General features: G+C 53.7%; 2 protein-coding genes across 6 annotated transcripts in view; one reads left to right on the top strand and one right to left on the bottom strand.

Moving 5' to 3' along the window:
* LOC121662020 (dual oxidase 2-like) overlaps nucleotides 1-24,063 on the bottom strand; it is a 27,107-nt gene continuing 3,044 nt past the window's right edge. The window contains exons 1-34 of one of the 3 annotated variants that reach the window (XM_042022795.1): nucleotides 22,335-22,372; nucleotides 18,312-18,403; nucleotides 17,487-17,570; nucleotides 15,811-15,975; nucleotides 14,993-15,180; nucleotides 13,784-13,985; nucleotides 13,075-13,241; nucleotides 12,930-12,990; nucleotides 12,712-12,808; nucleotides 12,425-12,512; nucleotides 11,970-12,072; nucleotides 11,506-11,669; nucleotides 10,880-11,046; nucleotides 10,602-10,720; nucleotides 9,741-9,878; nucleotides 9,411-9,524; nucleotides 8,607-8,809; nucleotides 8,227-8,412; nucleotides 7,577-7,802; nucleotides 6,891-6,984; nucleotides 6,523-6,698; nucleotides 6,205-6,274; nucleotides 5,659-5,754; nucleotides 4,721-4,899; nucleotides 3,684-3,914; nucleotides 3,369-3,468; nucleotides 3,202-3,251; nucleotides 2,944-3,071; nucleotides 2,585-2,738; nucleotides 2,228-2,460; nucleotides 1,916-2,074; nucleotides 1,557-1,712; nucleotides 1,314-1,442; nucleotides 1-873 (exon numbers count right to left, since the gene is read on the bottom strand). In XM_042022795.1, the coding sequence (XP_041878729.1) occupies nucleotides 751-873; nucleotides 1,314-1,442; nucleotides 1,557-1,712; nucleotides 1,916-2,074; nucleotides 2,228-2,460; nucleotides 2,585-2,738; nucleotides 2,944-3,071; nucleotides 3,202-3,251; nucleotides 3,369-3,468; nucleotides 3,684-3,914; nucleotides 4,721-4,899; nucleotides 5,659-5,754; nucleotides 6,205-6,274; nucleotides 6,523-6,698; nucleotides 6,891-6,984; nucleotides 7,577-7,802; nucleotides 8,227-8,412; nucleotides 8,607-8,809; nucleotides 9,411-9,524; nucleotides 9,741-9,878; nucleotides 10,602-10,720; nucleotides 10,880-11,046; nucleotides 11,506-11,669; nucleotides 11,970-12,072; nucleotides 12,425-12,512; nucleotides 12,712-12,808; nucleotides 12,930-12,990; nucleotides 13,075-13,241; nucleotides 13,784-13,985; nucleotides 14,993-15,180; nucleotides 15,811-15,975; nucleotides 17,487-17,570; nucleotides 18,312-18,375 (4,614 nt within the window). In that variant the 5' untranslated portion in view covers nucleotides 18,376-18,403; nucleotides 22,335-22,372 and the 3' untranslated portion in view covers nucleotides 1-750. Of the gene's footprint in view, nucleotides 874-1,313; nucleotides 1,443-1,556; nucleotides 1,713-1,915; nucleotides 2,075-2,227; nucleotides 2,461-2,584; nucleotides 2,739-2,943; nucleotides 3,072-3,201; nucleotides 3,252-3,368; nucleotides 3,469-3,683; nucleotides 3,915-4,720; nucleotides 4,900-5,658; nucleotides 5,755-6,204; nucleotides 6,275-6,522; nucleotides 6,699-6,890; nucleotides 6,985-7,576; nucleotides 7,803-8,226; nucleotides 8,413-8,606; nucleotides 8,810-9,410; nucleotides 9,525-9,740; nucleotides 9,879-10,601; nucleotides 10,721-10,879; nucleotides 11,047-11,505; nucleotides 11,670-11,969; nucleotides 12,073-12,424; nucleotides 12,513-12,711; nucleotides 12,809-12,929; nucleotides 12,991-13,074; nucleotides 13,242-13,783; nucleotides 13,986-14,992; nucleotides 15,181-15,810; nucleotides 15,976-17,486; nucleotides 17,571-18,311; nucleotides 18,404-21,879; nucleotides 21,915-22,334; nucleotides 22,373-24,063 lie in introns of those variants that run through there. The other 2 variants (XM_042022796.1, XM_042022794.1) reach the window with 2 other exon arrangements.
* DUOXA2 (dual oxidase maturation factor 2) overlaps nucleotides 21,976-24,063 on the top strand; it is an 8,987-nt gene continuing 6,899 nt past the window's right edge. Inside the window, exons 1-2 of one of the 3 annotated variants that reach the window (XM_042022799.1) lie at nucleotides 21,976-22,025; nucleotides 23,125-23,200. The gene's annotated coding sequence lies outside the window, so the exon portion shown is untranslated. Of the gene's footprint in view, nucleotides 22,026-22,988; nucleotides 23,201-24,063 lie in introns of those variants that run through there. The other 2 variants (XM_042022800.1, XM_042022798.1) reach the window with 2 other exon arrangements.

Below are 24,063 nucleotides of genomic sequence, written 5' to 3' on the forward strand. Positions count from 1 at the left end.
TGTTTTAAAACTCCAATCAGCTTTATTTAAGCTCAACCACCAGCCTGCAAAAGCAGCTGTGATGCAAAGCCAGGCGTTCCTTAAACAAGCACAACTGATCCGTGATTGAAGGATGGTGACACTGCTGGAAGAAGCCAATGCAAACAAAACTAAGGCCCTATGCAAACCCAGGGAAGGCTCGGAGAGTTAACAAGCAGGCACTGAAGAGTGTGTGAGGAAAGCTGTTTCAAGAGGAGGGATAGTGGGGAGCTCTCTGGCTCCTCACCCCATCTGTTCACCACACGGATCTTGGAACAAAGTGCTGTGAATTCAGGTTGTGTGGGCACCAAGCTGTTCCCCAAAGCTGGTCAGAGACATTCCCCGAGTCCCCCAGCAGAGCACAAGCTCTGTCTTGTGGGATTAAGGTGGCAGAGCTGGGTTTAACTCAAAGAGTGAATTTTCTGGATTGGGGCACACCAGCCTGACCCTGGGCATGGGGCTGCAGGAATGTGTGGATGGTAGCAGGATGCCCTGGGCTCAGGAGTTCACACTGGGGCCATGTGGGGCAATTCTGGGATGTCAAGGCTTTACTGGCACAGCTGTCTCAGCTCTGTGGGTCTCAGCATCCCTGCTCTCAGCTGTGGATGGCTTTCCCCTGGGGAGGGTGGTGGGTGGGAGCCTGGGCCCACGGCCACCTGAAGCATCGCTGCTTAGGTGCTGGGGTGTAACAATGCGGGCTGCAGCCAGAGGGTGAAACAGTGTGGGGTAGGGTCAGAAATTCTCATAGTGATGTGCAAAGTAGGTCTGGTCTTTCTTGTTCATCTGCCGGCAAGCCTGTTCCACGCTCTTTGTCATCCCGGGCGGGCCACAACTGAACACCCCGATCTTCTGCACCTGGAAAAGGAGGGAGCCAAAGGGGTCAGACTGCAGCACCAGTTCTCCCCACAGTCCAGCCCCCCTTGATCCCTTGCTCTCTGACAGCTTGGGGCATGGATGCTGACTGAGCAGTCTGTCTCAGCCTCCAGAGGCTTTTGGAGAGGTTGTCACCTCCCCATGGATCTGCCAGGGCCGTGGAGGAAGGATGGGAGCCCTCCAGCTCTGGTCAGTGGTTGCAGCTGGGGTCCTGCAAAAGCAGGGGGTGTTTAGCTGGTACGGGGCACTGCTGACTCTTGCAGCTCAGCCTGGCACCAGAGGGAAAGTAGGATTCATTCCCCTTCTGCCCTGTTCTTGGTGCAGATGCCACTGAGGTCTCCAGGACCTTGGGGGCAGGCTGGGACCAGTCCTCCACATAGGCCAGTGGGTGCACCTCCTCCTGTTCCCAGCTGGACACTGACCTCAGGGTGCACCTCCTGCAGCGAGCTGAAAAAGGGTACAAAGGGAGGGCGCCCAAAGTGGGTGATGGAGCGCAGCCCTGTGAACAGGCTCTTGTTTAGCACCTTCTGGAAATGCCGTTCACAGATGTACTGAAAGAGAGATTGGTGCATGTCAGATGGCCCAGCACAGCCCAACGTGGCCCTGCACAGCCTGGCATGGCGTGGCATGGCCTGGCATCCTTCCCATTGGATGTCCAGGCTCACCAGCATGGTGGTGCGCAGATCGAACTTCTCGGCCAGCTGTGTGATGTAGATGTGCACGGAGACCAAGCTGTTCTTGTCTAACTCTTCCACCTCCCGGATGATGTCCGTCAGCCACTCAAACTGCCGCTGAGTGCGTGTCACCCAGATGAAGTAGATCTGTGGCACATTGGGACGAGGCTCAGAGTGGGGCCAGCATCCTTGTGAATGTCCATGGACTCCACAGAGGATTTTACCCCCAAAGAGGCCAGCAGCAGCAGGAGGCATCTCAGAATCACAGAATCAGTTAGGTTGGAAAAGATCTCTGAGATCATCAAGTCCAACCTCTCAGGGGGGCTCATCTTTCAGATACTTTCTCTTACCTTCTTACACAGCAGCTTGGAGTTTATGGATGACTTGAAGACCAGGTCCTTGAGAATGGATGCGAAGGGTGTCACCCCGATGCCTCCTCCCACCAACACCGACACCTCAAACTTGTTCCACTCCTGGTGGCCCTCCCCGAAGGGCCCGTCCAGGTAGAGCTGGAAGGGAGTCAGCCGTTAGCAGAAGTCTCTGCTTGCCAAGGTCTTGGCTGCCCTCAGGACTGGAGAAGAGCCTCAGGCTTGGCACAACCCATTGCTGAGATGCTCTTGGGCTCAGATGTCCCCATGGGTGAGATCCTGTTCAGGGCTCACCTTGGGCAGTGTGCCGAGGAGGCCCAGGTTCTCAGGAGAGTAGAGCTCCCGCAGACGGGTGGTCCAGGGCCCCACGGCGCGGATGTGCAGGCTCAGCGTGTCGTCGTGCGGCGCCGAGGTCAGCGTGAAGGGGTGGTACTCGGTGGTGCCCAGGGCCACGCAGGCAATGCGCACCCACTGCCCGGACTTGTAGTCAAAGTCCTGTGGCCGCTGGAACTGCAGGTGGGTGACACCTGTGGGGAGATGGGGAAGGTGGAGCTGTTGAGGAGGTGATGTTCCTGCATTGCTGCAGCCCCTGATGCTCTTGCAGGGAGCCTGGGCTGGGCTGCTGCTGTGTGGCCAGGGATGTTGTGGTACCTGAGGGCAGGAGCTCCGCTTTCACCACACTGATCTCCACCTTCTTCCTGCTCAGGCTGTACAGCTTGTCTGCACTGTAGATAAGAGCCGGGATGATGAAGTAGATATAGAAACGGGGCTGCTGGATCAGTGCGTAGCTGCCATGGATGATGACCTGGGCAGGGAGCAGAACCCTTTAGCAAGGTGATCGTCACCCCAGGGATGATTTGGTGTAAGCTCAACAGCATGGGGAGCCAGGACTGGGGCCACCATCTCCCTTGGGACCACCCCAGCTATTCCATCTCATCAGCTGCACTGACTTGACCTACAGGCTTGCAGTGCGTTGGCACCATCCCTCCCTTCCAGCCCAAATCCTTTACCAGGATGTAGAGCAGCACATAGAGGTGGTGAGTGATCCAAAAGCCCTGGAAGCTGACACGTCGGAAGTGGTGGGTGGCAAACACGTACATCACAGCAAGGACCACGAGAAGCAGCACTCCTGTCATGCCTGTGAGAGGAAGAGTGGGGAGGCCCTGTGGGCGGGAATAGGGCAGCCCCACAGGGGCTCTACCTGGGCTGGGCAGAGGGCTGTCCATCCTGGGCACAGGTGTGCAGGTCCGTCTGTTAGGTGTTCTCACCTGGAATAGTCTGGAAGAACCACCAGTAATACTTCTGTGGGAGCTGTGACCTGGAGAAAGACAAGAGATTGCACTATGGAGTGACCAGAATGAAGTAATGGTTTCCATTTTCATTTCTGTCCATGCCCAGGACACCTGGTCTGGACTCTGCTTTAAATTCCACCTACCCATCATTTGTAAAGACACTGGAGAAGAGGCAGGACAGCACACTGAGAGGTGTGACTGAGAAGATGTAGACATTCACTACGTGGCCTGCAGTGTGAAGCACTGTAAGAGACAAAAATGCAGAGAAAGCATCACTTGATGTGGATGGAGATGTGTCAGACTCTGCTGATGTCCCCAGGGACCCAGAGATGCCTCCTCTTCTGTAGTGCAAGGCATCTGTGTCTCTGCAAAGTCTTTAGGCTTCTGCCTGGTCCTGCCATGGCGTGATGAGCTGCTCCTCTGCTTGTGGGTGGCACATCCCCCAGCAGCCCACCTACCTGAGAAAATCAGGGCTGCCATGGCAATCCAGCGGTGGAAGTCGACGGCGGCATCAAAGGGGATGTAGTGATTGAGGAAGGTCTCCCGCAGGACGGTGATGAGGTTGCGGCACATGGTAAGCAGGATGTAGGAGTACATGAAGGAGATGGAGGCAGCTGCTCCCCGGGAGATGATGATCCCCACGAAGGTGGTCTGTGCAATTCCAGTGCTGGGGGATGCAAAGGCGTAGTCTGGGGGGAGAGAGCGGAGGGCGTGTCACGTGCCTGGCGCTGAGGGCCATGAGCCTTCCTGCAACAAGGGGATGGCCACTCGTGTGGCTCCACCAAAAAGAGGACACCAGGGATGGTTTGTGTGGGGAAAGGGACACAACGACCCAGAACTGCCGGGTGACAGGGTGACCTTGGAGATCCAGGGAGGAGAATATCCAACAGGGAATCTGCACCTTGGGACTGTGGCCTCAGTTGGGGAATCCAATATAAGAGGTGTCCATAAACTGGAACGAGTCCAGTGGAGACCACTAGGATGGGTGGGAGCTGGGTGACATCATGTAAGGGAAAGGCTGAGGGAAATGGGCTTGTTCAGGCTGGAGGAGATGGATCAGGGAAGTTGGCTGTCTGCAGCCATTACATGGAGGCACAGAGCAAGTCTTTCTCAGGGATCCACAATGGAAGGATGTGAGGCAGGAGCACAAGTTTCACTGTAGAAAATTCAGGTTTGATGCAAAATAAAAAGTCTCCACAGGGAGGATGGTCAAAAACTAGCAGAGACCCAGCAAAGTGGTGAAATCACCAGCCTTGGAACTCTTCACACCTTCTCTAGACAAGGCCTTCATCAGTCTTGTTCAGCTTTGGAAAAGGGTTTGCTCTGAGCAGGGCACTAGACCAGACCGTTCCAGAGATCCCTTCCAACCTCAGTGATCCCTTGGTCATCCCAGGGGAAGACTGCCACTGTTGCCCAAAGCTGTGCTGGACAGCTCTCCATCGTGGCCCAGGCAGCCCCAGCTTTGAGCCCACGGTGGGGCTGGGGGGGCACTCACAGTAGGCTCTCTCTGCGAAGACGCCGACGGTGATGGCGGAGAAGAGGACGACACAGACGATGTGGCGCCGGTAATTCTCAACAAAGCGCTTGAACTCCTGGATCTTTTGCTGAACTCTGTTCCTCTCGTACTTCTTCCGTTGTGCTTCTGTGTACGGATGCAGCTGGTACTGGTTTGCCCTGGCAAATAAAGGAGTGCTGGTGTCACCGTGAGGTTTTCCCAGCAAGGAATGGCTCAGGGCCCAAGCTTGGGTTTCCTCCCAAAGCACCGTGATCTCCCCTGCACTGCATCAGTGACAGGGGTGACCTGCAGAGCACACCATGAGAGAGTGATCTCAGGTCAGCCTGCTCTACAGTGCCTTCAAAAGCTGATAACAAAGGTGGAGAGAGTGACTCACAAATGAAACTGTAGATAAGAACTGTAAAAGAAAATTTCATAATAATACTCAACTGTCAAAAATTATGCCACAAAGGGGGAATTTCCTTAATTGGTGCAATTACGGCAAACCAAGATATTCTGGCCATCAATAACAACAGCTGAGCTACTTCCTTGAAGAAATACTTGCTTCTGCCCCATCAGGGAGGACCAAATTCTCTCCTGCAGCTCTTGTAGGCAGCCCAGGCAAACCAGCAGCATCCCAAGGGGCAGAGGAGCACAGGCAGGAACTGTCAGACAAGACCCCTCTCTAAAAACCACTATCCCAACCTCTGGAGTTGGCCACTTCATTTGTTTGTTTTTTTTGTAGAGGTACATCACCCAGACCCAGATACGGCACTGTCCTGCCAAGATGGGACTGTTTCTGTAGTTCCTTGGCCAATGAGTGCCTCCTTGGAGTAGTGTCATTTGACTGGAGGGCTACCCATTCTGACATGGAGATGTGAGAAACAGCAAACAGGCTGAGCCCAAGCCCCAGAGACACAGCCAGTGAGGGGACTCACTTTCTTCCTGGTCTCTTCCTCAGTTCTTGGCCTTTTCGCTCCGTGTAGTGACTCACAGTGTCCAGATTTGAGTCTTTGTTCTCCTCTGAGATGGTTCTGTGGAAATAGAGCTATGTCTAGCCCAAAGCTCTATTTGCCAGAAGTGCTTGCCAAAATCTTCCCCTTTTCTCCACTTCTCGTCTCGGGCTCAGCTGGGAATGTGTCCAGCTTTTTCCCACAAGCCTGCTTGCATTAACTTTAATTGCACATGGTCTGGATTCAGTCCAAGATAACCCCTTCCTCTGACAAGCAAGGCAGGACTCCCATCTCCACACAGAGGATGCAACAGGGCTCTACAGGAGGCAATTCCTCCCCTCTGGCTGTGCCCAGGGAGGAGGATGGCAGCCCCACTGCAGCGCCCAGCGTGCACCTCCCACCCCTTCCCCAGCGCTGGGAGTTCCAACATCTGGTGGGAGCAAGTGTTGGAAGGCCTGGGCTGAAGGATAGATGTGAGCCAGGGCAGAAGGAGAAGGAATAGCAACAGTGACACTAAGGAAGGGAGCTTACCCTTTCGGCTCTTTCTTTTTTATGAAGGAGACACAATTTTGCAGATTTTGCTTGAACACTTCAGGGACACCTTTGAGGAGACAAAAGGACAAACAGCCATTCAGAAGGTGCAAGACAAAGATTAGGAATCTCCTGTGGGCAGGGAAAAGCTCAGAACTGGCCCAAACATGTCACACATGAAGCAACAGCTGATGCCCCATTACTGCGGTTGGGTTGGGGGGGACGGATGAACCAGGATTTGAGAGTTCCATATTGGGTGCTGCCCACTGCCTCCAGCCTTGCAGGGCCAGGGGCGTCCCAGTGCTCGTGCCCACTGACCTTTGACACAGAGCTGGGTGAGCCGAAGCTCGCTGTCGTGGTCCCGCAGCATGTAATGGAAATTCTCCCATGTCAGCTCATCCCTGTCCTGGAACCCCGAGGCCTGAAACATGGACTCGGTCACCTGCTCTGCCTGTTCTCTTGACAGGCAGTTGTTGGAGATCTCGATGAAGGACCTGGAGCAAGGAGGAAAGATGGGAACACCAGCTGAGTCCCTCAAATAACACAGGGCAGAGTCCCAGACCAGTTTCAGGGGAGAAATGAAAAGCCCATGGTCTTCATGGGGCCTGAAGCACAGAAACTGGGAGCTGCTTCTGAAGACATGCCTATAAACATTGTGAAACATTAGGAGAGAGGAGGAAGAGTACCTGAGCATCCTCAGAAACTCCTCCTTGGAGAGGAACCCATTCTCATCAATGTCATACATCCTGAACATCACCTTGGATTTCTCCTCTGGGGACCCTGGTGGGGAGGGAGAGAGGCAAAGTAAGAACAAGATCCTATTTTCATCAACAAAGATGCTTTCATATGTTGTTTTTGAATGTCTGGACCTGCAGCAGTGAAGCCTCACCCTTCCACTTGACTTTCTCAAGTGCAAAGTGAAATATTGATCACATATTCTTTCTTGCACATTATTTTTCAAAGACAAGGTGTGCTTTTGCACAGCAATGATTTCTCTGGGAGTTGTTTTGATTGAATCTGGCATTCAACACCTCCACCTATGAATCCACCTTTCCAGTGGTCATTTAGGGAGAATCAGATTGCAGACACGGTTGCTATGATCTCTCAAGTACAGGATGCACAGCCCTTTCAGGAGAAGGGCAGACATGTCTGTGGTGCTGGAAGACAGCTCCCATCTTCCAGAAAACACAATTACATTGTCATGCCCATAACTCAAGCTGAAGCTGTCCTGAGTGAAGGGAATTTAAATCTGTAGCAGGTTCAAATGCCTATAGGTTGATCTGCTGGGTGAATCTTGTCCTCCACTCTGACAGAGCCTTAGAAATGGGACCAAGGGCAGCAGATGGAGGCATTAACCAGCTCCAGCTCCCACCTTTCATGAAGACCACCAAGATGTCCAGGAATTCCCGGAAGGAGATGTAGCCATTGCCGTCTTTGTCAGCCAGGGAGAACATGGAGTCCACAAACATGGAGTGGTCTTTGAGCCCCAGGGCTTCAGCAAACTCAGCCCTGGTCAGCTCACACGTTAGAGCCTCCTTTGCCTTCTGTGAAGATTCAAGGCTGAGCTCCCCGGCATCGGATCTGTCAATTTCCAGCACCTGCAGGTTGTGTCCCACAAAAGAAATCCTGTGAGTGATGGCAGAGCACAAGGCTGCTGTTTCCTTTCTGACCTATTGCACAAAGACTGGTGGCTCCCTGGCACAAAACTCGTGGCAGATACCATGGGGAAAGTCCCGTGTCTTTCCTACACGGTGTGACTTTTCACACTCCACACGACTGACCACTCTGGAGACCTGATACACCACCCAAAAGTCTCTTTGCCACTTTAGGCACTTGTATCACTGCAGCAGATCTCCCTTTGTCTTCTGCAAAGGAAAATGTCCCTCGGTCCTGGAAGTATTGGCAGCTTCCTTGTGTGTGGCTTACCAGCTCTTAGAGAGAGCACCAGCCCCAACTTTCTTTGCTTAATCAATACAGAAATACCTTCCCCCACACATCAGGGCTTGCTATACCTCTACACACCTGAGCAAACAGGTGCCTGAAGAAAGTCTCCAGAATTTGTTTTCTCTGCTCCTGGGTGACTGCCCGTTTCATCAGGCTCTGCTCCTTCATCTCAGACAGATGCAGGTCAAATCTGCTCTCCTTCAAGTAGTCTCCTAGCTTCCCAATGAAGATGCTCCTCTCAGCCTCCTCACTGAAGAGCAGCACCTGCAAAGGACCCACCAACTGGCTGTGATCATCAGAGGCTCAGCTCCATGGTATTTTCTGGACCTGGTGGTTCTCAGGAGGCCACAACCTCCCTTCAAGGACTTACACTTCTCCCAGTGTCCCCAGCTGAGTGGTGCAGAGGACTGTGGAGGGTCCAGGGGAAGGTGTCATACCCCATGCACCATGGTACTTACCAGGTCGTAGTCCTTGGGGCTCTTCAGGAGCAGAGCTTTGTTCCCTTTGTTGTTGGAGAGGATCACCTCCACTCTTTGGTGGGCTTTCAGGTTGATGCTCCGGAGCACAGACCCTCTGCTATCCAGCACTTTGAGCACTTTGTCAGCTTGGAGCTGAATGTAGACAGGAGAGCTGTCTGTCTTGGGCCCGTGCCACTCCAAGGCTGGTGGGAGAGAGCACAGGACTCAGCTGGAAAGGCTCCTACTAATCCCAGAACCTCCTTCACCGAGAGGCAGTTTGGGAGTGATTTCATAACCAGGCACATCTTAAAGGAATAATGATGATCTCCTAAGTGCAGAGCTCAAGCACATGGACACAGGAGGAGTACAGACTGTGGAGCAGGGAGGCAGGATTTTTCCAGTGTGCAGAGCAAGCAGATACAGTCCCTCTCCTGGATCTACTGGTGAAATTGCTCTACACAGGTTTCCTTCAGGCATGGTGTGATCTGGGGAGGATTGGAATCAGAGTGGCACAGGATGACTCAGGTTGGAAGGGACTCAGGCTGGAAGGGTATCTTGCCCAACCTCCTGCCCAAAGCAGGACCAGCCACAGGTCAGTCTGCTCAATGCTTTATCGGGTCAAGTCTTGGATAGGATGGGCTACCAAGCTCTCTGGGCTCCCTGTTCCACTGCTTGACTATGCTCCTGGAGTTCCTCCTTACATCCCATCTGGGTATAAGCCCCAGGCCCAGCCCTGCCTCAGTGTGTGCCCTGACTGCAGCAGCATCACCAGGTGCCATCGCAGGGTTGAAAGTGCCCCCTCACCGTGTATGGCCTCGCTGGACATCTCCCTGCGCACGCTGGTGCCCTGCTTCCTCTGCAGCTTCTTGAAATCTCTCTTGCGGAAAGCGGCAACAACCCAGGCAACAAACAGAGTCACTGGGGACACACGGGAGAAGGAGGCATGAGAGATCACGCAGCTCCTTCCCAGTTTCGGCTCCCTCCTGGTGCCCAAGGACCCTGCCATCTCAAGGACCTCAGGAGTGACCGTGACTCCGCGGCTCCTGCTGGGAGGTGCTTTGTCCATGGGCACCCAGCCCCTTTCTCTGGGGGAGAGGTGAAAGAGGAGAAGGGTTAAGAAACAGAGTGACAAACCCAGGGGCAGACAGCAGAGGACGACGATGATGATCCCAAAGCCTGCGCCGCTGCCTGCAAAGTAGTCCAGCACCATCATGGGTGTGCAGTTGGCCAGGTGTTGAGCTGTCAGCTGCTGGGGCTGGGGGCATGGGTCCCCTGCAAGGGGGAAACAAGCTGTGAGTGTCATTGACCTTGTACCCAGCTCACCTGCATCGCCCCTAGGAACTTCTGCATTAAGATGTTGATGGGGTTTGTGGCTGAGTGACTCAGGGAGCACTGCAAAACTGGGGTGCTTGAGTCAAACTCCAGATCTTGGGGACAGCCTTTGGGTTTGAGTTCAACCTTTGCCTGCCACAGCAAACCAAGCACAGAACTGGACTCTAGTGCTCTGGAGCCCATCTCCTGATGGGATGGGCTGGCCAAGGGGCACCCTGAGCCACAGCAAACTGGGGCTCAGAGCCTCTGCTCATCTGGATGCTGCAAATCCAGGGAGACCTCCTGGTGTGATTACAAGGAATACACACCAAGGGAACAAGGGCTGGAACGTGACCCAGATGAAATGCTTACAGTAAATGGAAAGAGTGTGGCAAGATTCCAAGAGGAAAAGGCGTATTGCCAAACACAGTAGTAGGGATTTTCCCCTTGGGATCATGCCTGCACTTCAGCTCTCTTTCAACACCTGCATCATGCATCAACATCTTGCTCACAAGCAACCCTTGCATTTTGTGCCCATTTTCTGGTTTAGGGTCATAGCAAGTGTGAGGCTTGAGAAACTCCAAACCTGATGTGTTCCCTGTGTCACTGGGATGACTCTGCTTTTCTTGCTGCCTTGCTGCAGCCATTCCCTCCCTGCTCCCTCCCACTGCACAGTGCACTCACCCTCTCTCCAGACGAACACATGGGGCTGGAGGTCTGTGGATTTGGCATAGGTGACAGCAGTCAGGACACTGTGAAAAGTGGTGTTACGGATCTCCCTGACTTCCTCCTCCGTGAACAGCCTGAGGAAAAGGAGGTGGAGACAAGTGGTGGCCCCAGGTGTCACTGACCAGCAACAGGAGGGAACTGAGGAAGCTGGAGGATGCTTTTTCCTCCAGCCCCAGTTTCCATGTGTTACTGGGGTTTGGAGAGCAGCTACCAGATAGGGACAAGGCCATTACCCATTCTTGGTATTTTCGAACCAAAACCTGTCGCTATCACGCAGGCGCACAAACTGGTCCAAGATGATGGTAGAGAAGAGGGAGCCATCAGCCTCCAGCATGCCTCCAGGGAGCAGCTCCAGCGCAGCCGTGTTGTTGGCGTACAGGGCAGCAACGTTCTGCAGGACCTGGTGAGAAACCCCACCACACGTGAGGGAATTCTGCCAGGGCATCAGAAAGTCCTGGCAAGCCTTAGGAGGTGTGAGGAATGTGCATTTCCCAGGCGTCACACACTTCTGTGGGCTGGGAGGATGCTGAGCCTCACAATGCCTCAAGCTCATGGCTTGAACTGGAGCGACTGAGCATCGCTCCCAGAGCATCTCAGCTTCAGGAGGAGCAGAGTGCCTGGGGGCACGGGAGTTTAGCACTGGGGCAGGATGGGTTATTCATGCCATGTAATTACACAGTTACCCCAATGCAAGAATGAAAATTACACAGCTACCCCCCTGCAGGCGTGAAAATCAGCCAGGGCAGGACATGCACGGATCTCCCTCTTCCTATGATGCTGCAGAATTCAGTTCCTGCCGGGAATGTCCCATCAGCCTATGGCCCACATACATTCCTTGCCCAGACCAATTTGCTGTTACCTGTGGCTCCAGGTGTGAGGCAAGGTTTGACCAGTTTTGGAGAGGTTTCAACCCAAATTGCTCCCGGACTTGGTTATAGGTTGGCAGGCCAAGGTCTCGCCCACGCTGAACCCAGCTGGCCACGTAGTCGGTGCGGGAGTACTTCAGGGGCCCATACCAGTAATCTGTGGGTGGATTTGAAGCCGTGGTGATGGCAAGGCAGAGCCAGAGGAGCTGCCCCAACTGCCACAGCTGCTGGCCCGGCCTTGTCCTCTGCCATGGGCTGTGCCAAACATGGAGACACCTCCATGCCCTTGCCAGAATGGTCCCATGGACAATGCACCTCCATTAACAAGGCTGAAGCTGAAGCTGAAGCATGCGGTTGGGTGCTGCTGGAGGAGGCAATGGGACCTGCCTCCCCACCTTGGCCCCGGCACAGCCTCAGGCGTAGGGGTCCCCCACTAAGGCACAGCTGCAGTACAGACCTCGGAGATCTTCCACCACAACATTGTCCTCCCGCTCTGCGATCTGTGAGCTCATCCCCAGCAGGAGGTTGTCCACATCTTCTGCCTGCTGCAGCCCGGGCCTCTGAGAGGTATGGGAAGAGCAAGTGATTCCTCTTGCATGAGGGAGGACAGACAGTAGCCCCACAACCCTGAACTGGTGCCCCCAGGGGTGCAGACCCATGGTGCAGGGGAATCGGGGACTTCTTCCAGGCTCATTTTCTCCACATCAGCTCAGCCTTGAGGTCTGAGCCTGACACAGCTGAAGGCTGGGGATGCTGGATGGGGAGGGTCTCTCACCCCTTGTCTGGCTGTCATACTCTGCACCTAATTTCCCTTTCAGACCCCTGTGAGGTCCCCCACAACACAGAGCAAGACATGAAGCCCCCTGGCCAGCCTGCCACATCCTCAGGACCCCCGTGCTCCCTCCCCTGTACCTCTCTGCTCCAGTAGCTGTTGCAGAGCCGCACTGCTGGGAACGAGCCACTGGAGACAGACACGTTCTGGAACCGGCACTTGGTGTCTCTGGAACAACAGAGAAGAATTGGACCCTCCCAGGGCTGCCTGGAGCTGACAGGGCTTGGCTGTCTCAGCCGAGGGCAGGACATAGGGAAGGGACAGAGACCATCCCAACAAAGACCATTCCCAGCCACCAACCCAGCTCGGGTATTCCCTCCCCTGACACAGGCACTGCAGCCCCATAATCCTGCCGGGCTGCTCCTACCTCTTGTAAACACCTGGAGGCACCATGGTGGCCAGGAATTGCCCCGCAGCCGCCACGAACTCTGGAGAGAGGCTGGGGTCCAGGTGCTGCTGGTAACCTGTGGGGCAGCAGCCAAGCTGGAGGGAAAAGGGGCCAAACTCCCTCTCCCTCCCCACCCACCAGCTCCCCTGGTCCCCCTACCCCTGCTTCCAATACTCCTTTGTCTGCCTACCCCTCACCTTGGTACTCCGGGACCGGTGTGCCCAGCAGGGTTGGCAGCCACTCATACAGAACAATGCTCTAGGGAACAGGGAAGCTGGGTCAGGGCCAGAGTCATGCAGGATGTTGGGGGTCCCAGCAGAGCTGGGGGGTCCCGTCCCTCACCTGGAAAGTGGCGATGACTCTCTTGCGAGTGTGCTGGAAGAGATCCTCATCGGACCAGGCAGGATGCTGCTGGGCCAGTGCTTTGGCCAGCTGGTTGTGGTACCGAAACCAGGCGATGCTCTCAGCCTGCAGGAAGGGGTTCTCGTTCCCCCAGGCACTCCCCAGGTCTGCAAGAGCCACCATGACCATCAGCAGGGGATGTCACCACTGGGTCTAGCTGTGCCCATGGCTGGAGGAGCACACCTAGCCCTGTGGATGCAGCCCAGTGTCCCCTTGTCCCCTTGCCCTTCCTTCCTCCCCAGGCAGACCAGCAACCTGAGCAAATGAGAAGCAGCATGAGGCCCCCAGCATGGGTGAAGGGTTGGGCAGGTGAGGAATTCAAAGCAAGCTGAGCGAGTTTGTATCAGCAGCAGCCCTTTTCCCCAGAGGAGTTCACCTGGGGTCAGAGCTGGTCTCTGACATTGCCTCCTGGGCATGTGGCCTCTGGAGTTTCTGGTGTGTCCTTGCTGGGATGTCTTTACTGGGGCTCAAATCTTCCTCCCCCTGGGGAAACTGCTGCTCTTCCACAGCCTCCTGACCCATGTGTCCTGCCTCCCTGCATCTCCTGCCCTTTCCCTTTCCTGGGGACCCCTCTGGGCTCAGCTCCAGGGACCTCCTGCTCCCCCCGCTCCCAATCAGGCATGAAAAACTATTTAAATGCCACCATTACCGTAGATCCCTTGGGGACCACCCTGTCCCGTGGATGGATCCAGTGCCTTCCACATGGGAACCTTCCCGTCCGTCTGCCTCGGGAGGCCCCTGTTGGACCCTGATGCCAACTGCCCCCCCGAGAAGCTCCTCAGGGCATCGCTCCAGGAGTGCAAGGAGCCGTAGATGGAGCTGCCGTCCAGCCAGCCTGTCACCTCGTTGGTCTAGGGCAGGCACAGGGAATAGGCATTAAGAGGTGCCAGGATTCCCTGGAAAGGTGTAAAAAAGAGGTCTGGAAAGCCCTAGTCTGTCTCTGGTTCTTGCAAAGCAGCCTGTTTTAACAAGAGCTCTCGGGAAGCAGACAAATACACAGACAATCTCTGTGCAAACTTTGGGAATTAGTGCCAGGCAGAGGAAAAGACCAGGTCCAGGCTTTTCAAAAGTACATTTGGGGTTGTTTTTTCCCCAATTACTTTGACTATGCCCAGAAGCAGACATCTGTGAGTCCCTGTGTAGGCTGGAAGGAGACAAAACCCATCCCTTGGGAAACTGGGAACACCAGAGCTGACCTCGCAGCAGGAAGTCCCACTGTCCTGGCAGCAGGTTGAGTATATCCCCTGCCAAATGTTTGCATGGAAACAAACATCCTTTTCATTCTGAAAACATGCTGGAGCTTCCATTTTTTAAAGCTCTTAAATGCTGATAAAAACATGACTGGTCTCTTCAGGATTTGTCACGTGAAAGGTTTGGGGGGATATTTCACTTTGGTGAGTTTGGCTGGGAAGATCTCCAGCATGAAAGCAATCTGGGGAACACAAGCAGAACAGCAAAATCCAGAGAAATTGGGGGAAAACCTGTGTTTATTTTCCAAAATGACTGAAATTCAGGGAAGCATTACAACTTTATGGTAGTGCCAGCTCAGCTTTGTGATACATTATTAAAGATAGAGCTTGGTGCCTAAACCAGTGTGCAATAATTAACTGACCTAATTACCTTTTCTTTGTCCAGGAAATGCTTTGACCTTGAGCAACCACCAGTGTTGCTCAGTGTGTAACTTGGAGGTTGACTTTGGGTTCATTTCATTGGTTCAAACACTAGAGAGTTGCATCTTTTTAGGGAAATAATGGTGGTCTCATTTTACTTTTGCAAATTATCTTGGTTGCTACAGACCCCGATGGTGGGTGAAGAAGAATTTAGACGAAAGGCAAAGAGCAGAGGAGACCACACCTACCTGCTCCCTGGGATTGTTGGGGCTCTGCCCCGTCTCTGCTGCCCAGCGCACACGCTGGAAGGGCAGGACCACATGTCCAGTGCCAGCAGGGTCAAACACTGGGTCTCCAGATGGGATGTAGATGTTGAGGAACTCAGCAGGGCAGCCAGGTTTCTCCGTCTCCAGGATGTCCAAGAGCACATGGAAACCTGGCAGAGACCAAAGCATGGTCAGCAGCTGCGAGGACTGTCCACCTGAAGCAGGACATCAGTGTGGGCAGCTGTAGGTGGGCTGAGGGGACCACCATGTGCAGCAAGGGTGATCAAGGCCAGGTTGAACAGCGCTTGGAGACACCTGCCCTAGTGGAAAAAGATGACCATTGAGGTCCCTTTCAACCCAAACATTGTGGGATTTTATGATCTCCCAGAGACAGACATCTCTGGGCCTGGAGACCTAAGACCCCACTGAGCTCCTGGGAGGCAGAAGAAACTGCTCCAACTTACAGCAGTTCAGCCCAGCATGGCTCTTATCGGTCCTGTCCGGTGTTTTTGCCATGGGGCAACTCCACTGCTAAAACAAATGAGGAAGCTCCCAACAGACAAATATCAGCACTTGGGTCAGCTGGCAAAGGTCACCGAAAATCCACACAAACTCTCCTGGCTGGACAGTGCTGTGGTACGGTGGTACCCAAGGCTTTGTGGGGCTGATCTCCACATGTGGGTCTGCTATGGAGGGCTGGGTGAGGAGCGCTCCGATGCATGGCCTTGGGTGTGTGAGAAACCAACACTTTTCCACCCAAACCACCATTTTTCCAGCCAGTGTCAGGCCCCAGCTCTTACCGAAGAAGACAGCCAGGACAGTTGTGTTCCTGCGGGAGGGCAGCCCCGAGGGTCCCTGTGCCACCGCGTTGCTGAGCTGGCGAGCGTTGGGCACGTGGGGCTCCTGCAGGGCCTGGTAGACGCCGTCTGCGTAGTTGGCTGGCAGGAGACGCAGCAGCCTGGCCCCTGCAGTGCCAAAAACATGGAATGGGTTCTGTGGTACCCGGTGGGAGGCACAGCCATAGTGGGATACAGAGATACGTGTGCAGGTCCCAGAAGAGGGTCAGAGGGTAGCATAGGTTCTCAGAGTGGCCAAGAATACGCAAGTTTTGATGTCATCACCCAAAACTTCTTGCAACACTGGGATCAGTCATCTTAAAACCAGGAGGGATCCTCCATCCTCCATCTTCCTCTCTTCCGCTTGTCCTTCTCTTGTCTATGTGCGTCCCTGTTGCCTCCTGGAGGTCAGGGGTGGTGCTCCAGTGGGTAGCTGGAGCGATGCTGATGTCCCATGTTGACTGTGCAATCCTACACACCTGTGGTGTTTGCCAGCATGGCAGGAAATAGGAGAGGGAACAGCCAGAGAGGCAGCAAGACAAGTGCAAAGATGAGAGAGAAACACCCTGACCTTGCATGCACTGCTGGTGCCAAAACTGAAAAGCCCAGAGGCAGGAGGTCATTTCTCACTGGCTTGTCACCAGTGTGGTGGGCTCCATTTGCTGGTGCTCCCCAGAGGTGGGGGGAATCCTGAATTCCTGCCTTAGTTTGTGGCTTAGTTTCTGTATGTTGGTTTCCAAAAGTTAAGGTCTGACCTATTTGCTCTAGAAGAGGAAGACCTGATCTGCCAGGGCTGGTTTTCCCTGGCAGGCTTTGGTGTTACCAAAGGGCTGGTGACACACGTCGTGTGGGAGAGCCCTTTGGACTCGGAGGAAGCTGTGCAGCTGCTGCTCCACCTTGTGCCACTGTGTCACCAGAGCAGTGGCCAACCTGGGCTGCCAGGAATGAGGATTCAGAAACTTCAGTGTTTCAGATCCTGCCTGATCCGTCCTGGTCCCTGACTCAGGGATATCTGGAGCTGAGCCCATGGGCTGGCTGTAGGCATGAGGAAGCATTTCACCTCTGGCAGAGGGAAATCCCAAATGCCTCTCCCAGTACCAACCAGTACATGGTATCCGCTCTGTGCAGGGCAGGAAATCAATAGGTTCAGCATTCCCGGACCATGAACTCTTCCACCTTGTGTTGAATCCTGGTTGAACTACATGCTGATTTTGGCTAAAGACGGTTTTTTGCAGCACTGGGATCCCTGACCATCACAGAAACACCTGCTGGAAAGAGCTGGGTCCTGCCTGCCTTGGATATTCTGAGTGATCTCACAAAGGCACAGCTTTGCTCTGGGACAGATCCAACACCAGCATGACCTGCAGGTTGTGCCTGGGCAGCAGCTAAAGGTGGCAATGCCCAGACACAGGCTGCCTGGCCCCTCCACACTTCTCTATCAGGGCTCTCAGGTGCTTCTGGGGTCTAGAGGTCTAGCTTCAGTGGTCTGAGGGCCGTGGGAGGTGGCGTTGTCTGCTCACCTGCCTGGTTCAGGCTCAGGTCAGAAAGGTTTCTGTCTCAGCCACAAAGCAAGCCAGATGGGCAAGGGGCAGCTTGCCTCACCCCATCCCACCTTTCCTGTCCCCAGGCCTGGCACTCACCCACGGAGCCATGGCTGTGGTGCAGCAGGTTGTTGTACCAGCCGTCGTAGCGCTGGACCTCCCAGGAGATGCTCTCCTGGGCTCCTGGAAGAGACAGGACCCACTTGATGAGCAGCAAGAAAAAAGCATGAAACAAGCACCACCACTAGAGAATTATATTTATATTGTGATCTCTTCCCATAGTCTTTCTGCAACTTCCCAAATATGCATTTTTTTAGACAAGGTTTGCAGTCCTTTTGAGGGACAATAGCTAAAATTAGAAATTTGTGCTTGTGATCCTGATGTCCCCAGATCGATTTGTGGCCACCACCAGTCTAATCCCAAGAGACATTCCTCTTCTCTTTCTCTCTCACTGGATCAGAAACCTCTCCTTACTTCTGACTCCTACAATGTCCACACGAGCCAAGGAAAGATCTTGGCTCTGGAGTTGCGCTCTTGTGTCAGCATCAGCCTTATTTCCTTCATGTTAATTTTGATTGCTTTTACTTTTACTTTTTACTTTGCTAATACTAGCAAAGACTTCCAGTTCCTGCTTACAAGCTGTGTACTCATCTCAGCTGCAGTAGTGCAGTCTCTCAACCTGCACTTGGCTCCAATTTTTTCTTATCTCCTCACAAACTGCATCATAGAATCATGTAATCATAGAATTTGGGTTGGAAGGCACCATAAACGCCTGTTCCATTCACCATGCCATGCCATTCACCCCTTCCACTAGATCAAGTTGCTCTGATATGATGATGCCCTATGGGTCAGAGGAAATTCCCCAGAGGGGCATCAGCTACCCAGGATCTCCCCTTGGGTTCCCTTCCCCAAAATCGCACTTACTCCCCAAGGTCCACGTCCCCACCAGAACCACAACCAAACTCAACATCGTTGCTGCAGGTTGCATCAGCCACTGGGTCCTTGGAAGCAGCGACCTGCAAATGGAGAGGAGAGGGAGGGAGGTGGAGCTGGAGGTGGAGGTGGGCTGCTCCCCGAGGCAGGAAACATGCACAGACCAAAACCTCAGCTCCTTTTTGTGGTTTCTGCTGCTGGGTAAAACCCCACTGCTGCCACCATCTGTCAGCAGTGTCTCCTGATTTGGGCTGTGGGAAGTTGGCGGGGCTCATGTGAGACCCTGTCACCCTGGGAAAGTTCTGTCAGGATGTGTCAGCTGAGCTGAGAACACCTTCCTGCTGCAGCAGGACCAGTGGCCCTGCCTCGGGGTATCCCAGTTACAGACTCACAGCTCATCATCCCGTTGTGCCTGCTCCGTTACAGAGAGCCCTTCATTACAGAAACAGGCACATTTCAGCTGGACATTTTTCTGGCATTGACCCATCCAGCTGTGAACATGATGGAAAAGCCTCAGCACATGGGCAGACATCCCAAAGTATGCGACTACTGCAGACAAGACAGCTTGATCCCTTCTGAGCTAACCTGATTGCCATCCCTCCTGACCAGCCTTTCTCATGATGCTTTACCACCTCCCTTTCCACAAAAGCCCTGGATCCAGAGCAGATTTCATCACTGGGAGCTGAACCTTTAAAATCCCAGGCAACACCTGGCAGAAGAGAGGGATTCCCAGCCCTGAACTGTGAAGTGATTTAGAGCCACAAATGTGACAATGCCATGCATAGAAATGCCAGACCTGAATTTAACTCCAAGATGGGGTTTTCCACTAAATATGGCTCTTTGCCCCTGTCTCAGTGTGAATCCAAAGATCAGCACTATTTCAGAAGAGCTGTGCTGCCAAGAGATGCAGCAATGCACAGGTTTCAGCTTTTCCTACACCACTCTGTCACATCCAAAGTGATCCTTTTAATTTTTTTTCATTATTTTAATTAAAACTTGAAGAAAATCTGGGTTTGGAAAGGCTTACACATTACCAGCAACTCTGCAGGTTTTATTTTGGGTTTACTGAGAGTTGCAGTGGGGATGTTTCACCTGTATCTCCCAGTGGTGCAAACCACAAAACATGAGTTCGTGTTGCACTGTCTGCTTGGAAAACAAAGTGGTCTGAGACTTAAATATTATCATTTGCACTCACATTAATTATGTTCATCAATTTAAACACTCATCACCAGGCTGTGAACAGAGCATGTAAGCCGTGGTCACTCCTTCTGCCAGAGATCCCTGTACTTCTGGTCTTTTACATTAGAAAGTAAGTTGTGTCTAAAGAAGTGACATTTCCACGCTCCTTCACCATCACAACAGCTCTTCCACCCCACATCCTTTCCATCCCACAGCCCTGTGCTTAGCGTAGTCTGGTGGATGTGAGATTTGCACCGTGCAGCTGCTGGGAACTAGAGGCTCCGTGAGCCCCATCCTGTACAAAGAACGTGAGTTTGGCTTCTGGTGACACATGGAGATGCCTGTGACCTCTGGCAGGACTGGCAGAGCCCTGTCACCATCATCACATGGGACTCTCCTGCCTGAAAGCTCTCCCTGTTGAAACAGCCCCTTCCCTGAGCATCGGCAGCACTTGTGGTTGACTTGTGCACAGAGGTCCACGTGGCCTCCTGTGCTGTGGGAAGGGACACCCCAGAGGCACAGCTGGCTCAAAATGGGCAGAGTTGCAACCCCCATCCCGAGTGAGGTCTGAAGGTGCCACAGAAGCGGCTCAGGAGACACAGAGCAAAGCCAAGGCTCAAAGCACATCACCACAGCCACAGCACAGATTGTGTCCCCCTTCCCCTGGGTCTTCTCATAGAGCTCCTGCAGCACAAGTGTTTTAAAATTCCTTCTGTCGCTGAGCACATCTCTCTTCCTCAGGTATGGGAATTGCTCTTGTCCCAAGCCATGAGATGAGATGCCTTTATCTCTCCGTGCCCCAGAAACCAAAATTCACTTATTGCCTTATCAATCCAAGACTCTGAAGGTTTTCTAGTCTGAGTCATGGCCAGTGTGATACAGTAACAGTGGTGATCTTGCAGACTGACCTTGGAAGCCCACGGTGCAGCTTGCTGAGGGAAAGCTTGCCAAATGTGGATTATTTCCACAGCCTTGTCAAGTTTTCCAGGAATATTGCAATGATGAGCCATCCAGACTCTTCCACAGATTCCCTGTGCTGCCTTTGGAAGCTCATTCCCTCCCTCTGCATATAGTGAAATTTAGCTTGTCATCCTTGTCTTCTCCCATCAGAGAGGATCCCTGTGCCCTGTCAAAGCCTGGAGTTTCACTGCCCTCCAAAAACTGTATGTCAGATAGTGCAAACACACAGCTTCCCACAGAGCAAGGGTCTCTTGTTCCACCTGATCCCAGCAGATTTGGCTCCACTAAAATTAGGGTTTCAGCCTCCAAAAATCTCCTGGGCTCTCCCCAGCGCCACAGGTCACCTGGGGTTGTGGAAAACACCATAATCCTGAGAGAGCATCAGCCCCACGGCAGAACCTAAGTGTGGTCACACAGAGGACAGCAGATCCAAGGCATTCCAGAAGCCTGGCGGCTGATCCCTATGGTCCTTGTGAGTGCCAGCTAATTTCTATCTCTGGTGGGACGCGCTTGGGGGCTGCCGCCTTACCCCACCCACCGATCAGTCTTAGGATTTCAGAACAGGCTACATCTCCCCATCCTTGGATCCCAGAGTATCCTGGACACGTGCACACCCCATGGACAATGCGCACACAGGGACGAGCGGTGTCTCCAGCTTCCCCCTAGGGCCGGGTGCCCCGGTGCCCCCGAGCACAGCAGAGACTCCGTCCCCTGGAGGAACATGAGGGGACTCTCTCTGCCTGTGCCTGCGGCAGGGACACGCTCTGTCCCGTGCCTGCTCCCTCACCGGCAGGGATGTGCGTGGCTCCACCGCACCCTGCAGGTGAGGACACGCACGGCCCCGTCTCACCGTCCTCACACATCACCCAGAGCCCTCCAGCCCTGAGGACGGGCAGTGACACGGGGACACGACCCGAGCCCTTCCATGCCCCGGGCACGGCCCCATCCCAACGTGTCCCCACAGCAGGAGAAAGCGGGAGCAGCACGGGCCCCTGTCCCCTCCCGAAGTGACACAGACCCCCGCCGGTGACAGCGTGCACGGCCCTGGCCACCGCGTCCCCGGGCGGGGCAGGGGGGGCACGCGCGCTCGCGGTCCCGCAGCTCCCACGCAAGCGGGAACACGCGCGGCCCCGATCCCGAGGAGCCACCCCACCCACGCAGGCAGGGACACGCGTGGCCTCGGTCCCCCAGACATCCTTCCAAGCGTGGACACTCGTGGCCCTCAAACACACCCCCAGCGGGGAACGCGAGTGTCCCTGATCCCTCAGTCCCCCCGCGCAAGCAAGGACACGCGCATCCCCAGCCCTTCTGTCTCCCTTTTCTCCACGCAAGCGGGGACACGCGTGTCCCGACCCCCGTCCCAGGCAGTGACCCGCGTGTCCCCGGTCCCCCGTGGGCGCTGAGGTAGCGGTGGCCTCACCTGCGTGCGGCGCGGCCGGAGTGCGGCGGGCGGGCGGGCGGTGCCGCGGGTTACATACGGCCCGCGCCGCCGCCGCCGCCTATAAGAGCGCTGCGGGCCGGAGCCGCCCGAGCCGCCGCCTGCAGCAGCGGCAGCAGCAGCAGCAGGTAGGTGGTGTGAGGTGTGAGGGGTGAGGTGTGAGGGCCCCCCCCGCCGCCCGCCCCGGTCCCTCTCTTTGCGAGCGGCCCCCGGCGCTGCCCGCCGCGCTCCGGGGGTCCCGGCTCGCAGGGACCGCGAGGGGAGGATGCTCCCCGCCTGGAGCTAACCCTCGGTTTCTTCTATTCCACCCTGCTACAGGGTCGGGAAAGTGCAGTGAGGTTAGCCCCTCGCCCCTCCTTCTCCACCTGCGAATTGCAGCTCTGATGATTCAGTTTCCAGGGGACAAGATTTCTCTTTTTCCTACGGAGAATACCGACCTGCAGCCCTGAGCAGCCCAGCTAGGATTGCTGCTGGCTCTGCCACCGGGAGTTTTTGGCTGAGCACTTAAAAAAAATCCTTTTGTCTCGATTCATTCTGGAGCAGGGAAATGGAGTTTCTGTAAGGAGAAACTTCTGGGGTTTGGGCAAACTTTCTGCCCCCTTTGTCTTTCTCTCCAAGTCCAGAATGTTTTAAAACATAAGATAAATCGTCTATTTCTGCTGAATTGCTGACCCTTCCTTGAAGATGTTTCCAGTCTTCCCCCCCTCCATACACTGTGGCAGAGGGAACCACAGGGGCTCTGAGGTCACAGCAATGCTTCAGTGTGGAGGATGCTTTCCAAGGTGCAACAAGTTCAGTTTCTCCTGCCATGAACTGTAGGCAAAACTTTTCCACTTGAAAGCTGCAAAAATGCCAAAGAGCTGGTCTTCTGTGAAGGGCAATCAAGGGAGAAAGATGGGCAGGCAGCAAAAGAGTTGTTTCCCTGGAAATTCTCTGTAAAACAAGTCCCAGAAATTGCAAAGTGTACAGAAATACAGATATCCCTTAGTGTTGGTTGAAAGTTAAATTAAGATTTAACAAGGTAGCATCCTCCTTGTTATGTTCTGGTTTCTCATTTTTTAAGCTGTGAAGAGTTGCATTTTAGTGAATACGGACTTGGAAATCTTTCTTTACTCCATTGTATCTCACAGGAAATTTGGACAAAGATACCAGGAAACAAGTGGAATTCAAGTCAGTAAGATTTAGTCTGTCCTAGGTTAAACTGCTCATTTATTTCTTTTCTTGCAGCAGCTCTGACTGTTCTGTGGGCACTTTTGCTGGATTTCGGTAGCCTTGGGAATCAACTACAGCTCCTGCTTGCCAGGTAATCATAGCACTTGAAGGCTGTCCTTCTCTGGGTTTGGCTTTCCAAGGAAAAAAACCAAAGCTCTTGCAGCAAAATAGCCCCAAAGAAGATTCGTAAGACCACATGACAGCTCTGCTAGTCTGGAGCAGAGACAAGATAAATTCAGGTCCAGATCTGTTGTAAAATCCCAGTCTCCATTAAACTCTTGGCTGTTATTATCTGGGTTACTGGACAGAAAATTATTCTCAAATCAAATACCGCTTTATGTATTGAAAAGCAATTCAGCTGTCCAAGCAAACTGTTTTATGATAGCTGTCGTGATCCCCACTCACTTCTAGGGATTTGGGACCATTTTTTTGTGGCTGAATTGCTCTGGGTTGGATCTTACCTAAAAATATGAGTAATACTGTTCTCGAAAAATGAGAATAAAATCACCTCCTCCGTACAGGGAGAGAATAAAACGCTGTTTGGTCAGGAATCAAATCAGCTCTGGCATTGCCGAGGTGGTTACATGCAGAGAGGCTATTAAATCAGCAAAACAGGAGGACTAAGTGTGTTACCAATTTTATTAGAAAAGATCCAACTCAGGCGCAGGAAGAAGGTGTGTAATTGCTGGAACTGGAGTGTCAGAGGAAGTTCAAAGTCATCTGTGGGATTGACACACCTTTTCAACTTATGTAATTCAGCTTCCTTTAGCCTTGAGATGTGCTCCCGAAGTTTGTATGTTCTTTGGACTCTCATCCTGGGACTAGGGGCTGCTTCTGGCCCCTCTGGACCAAGTGCAGGACCAATCCTCCCTCTTCCTCTTCCTCCTTCACCAGACCAGCAGCTCTTGGGGAAAAGCTTCTTGGAGGAAACAGGCAGGAGTGGGAGTAGTGGGC

Source organism: Corvus kubaryi, unplaced genomic scaffold (genome assembly GCF_017639235.1).
Source record: "Corvus kubaryi isolate FWS band 111438036 unplaced genomic scaffold, C.kubaryi_AGA036_p1.0 37220, whole genome shotgun sequence".
Lineage (NCBI taxonomy): Eukaryota > Metazoa > Chordata > Aves > Passeriformes > Corvidae > Corvus > Corvus kubaryi.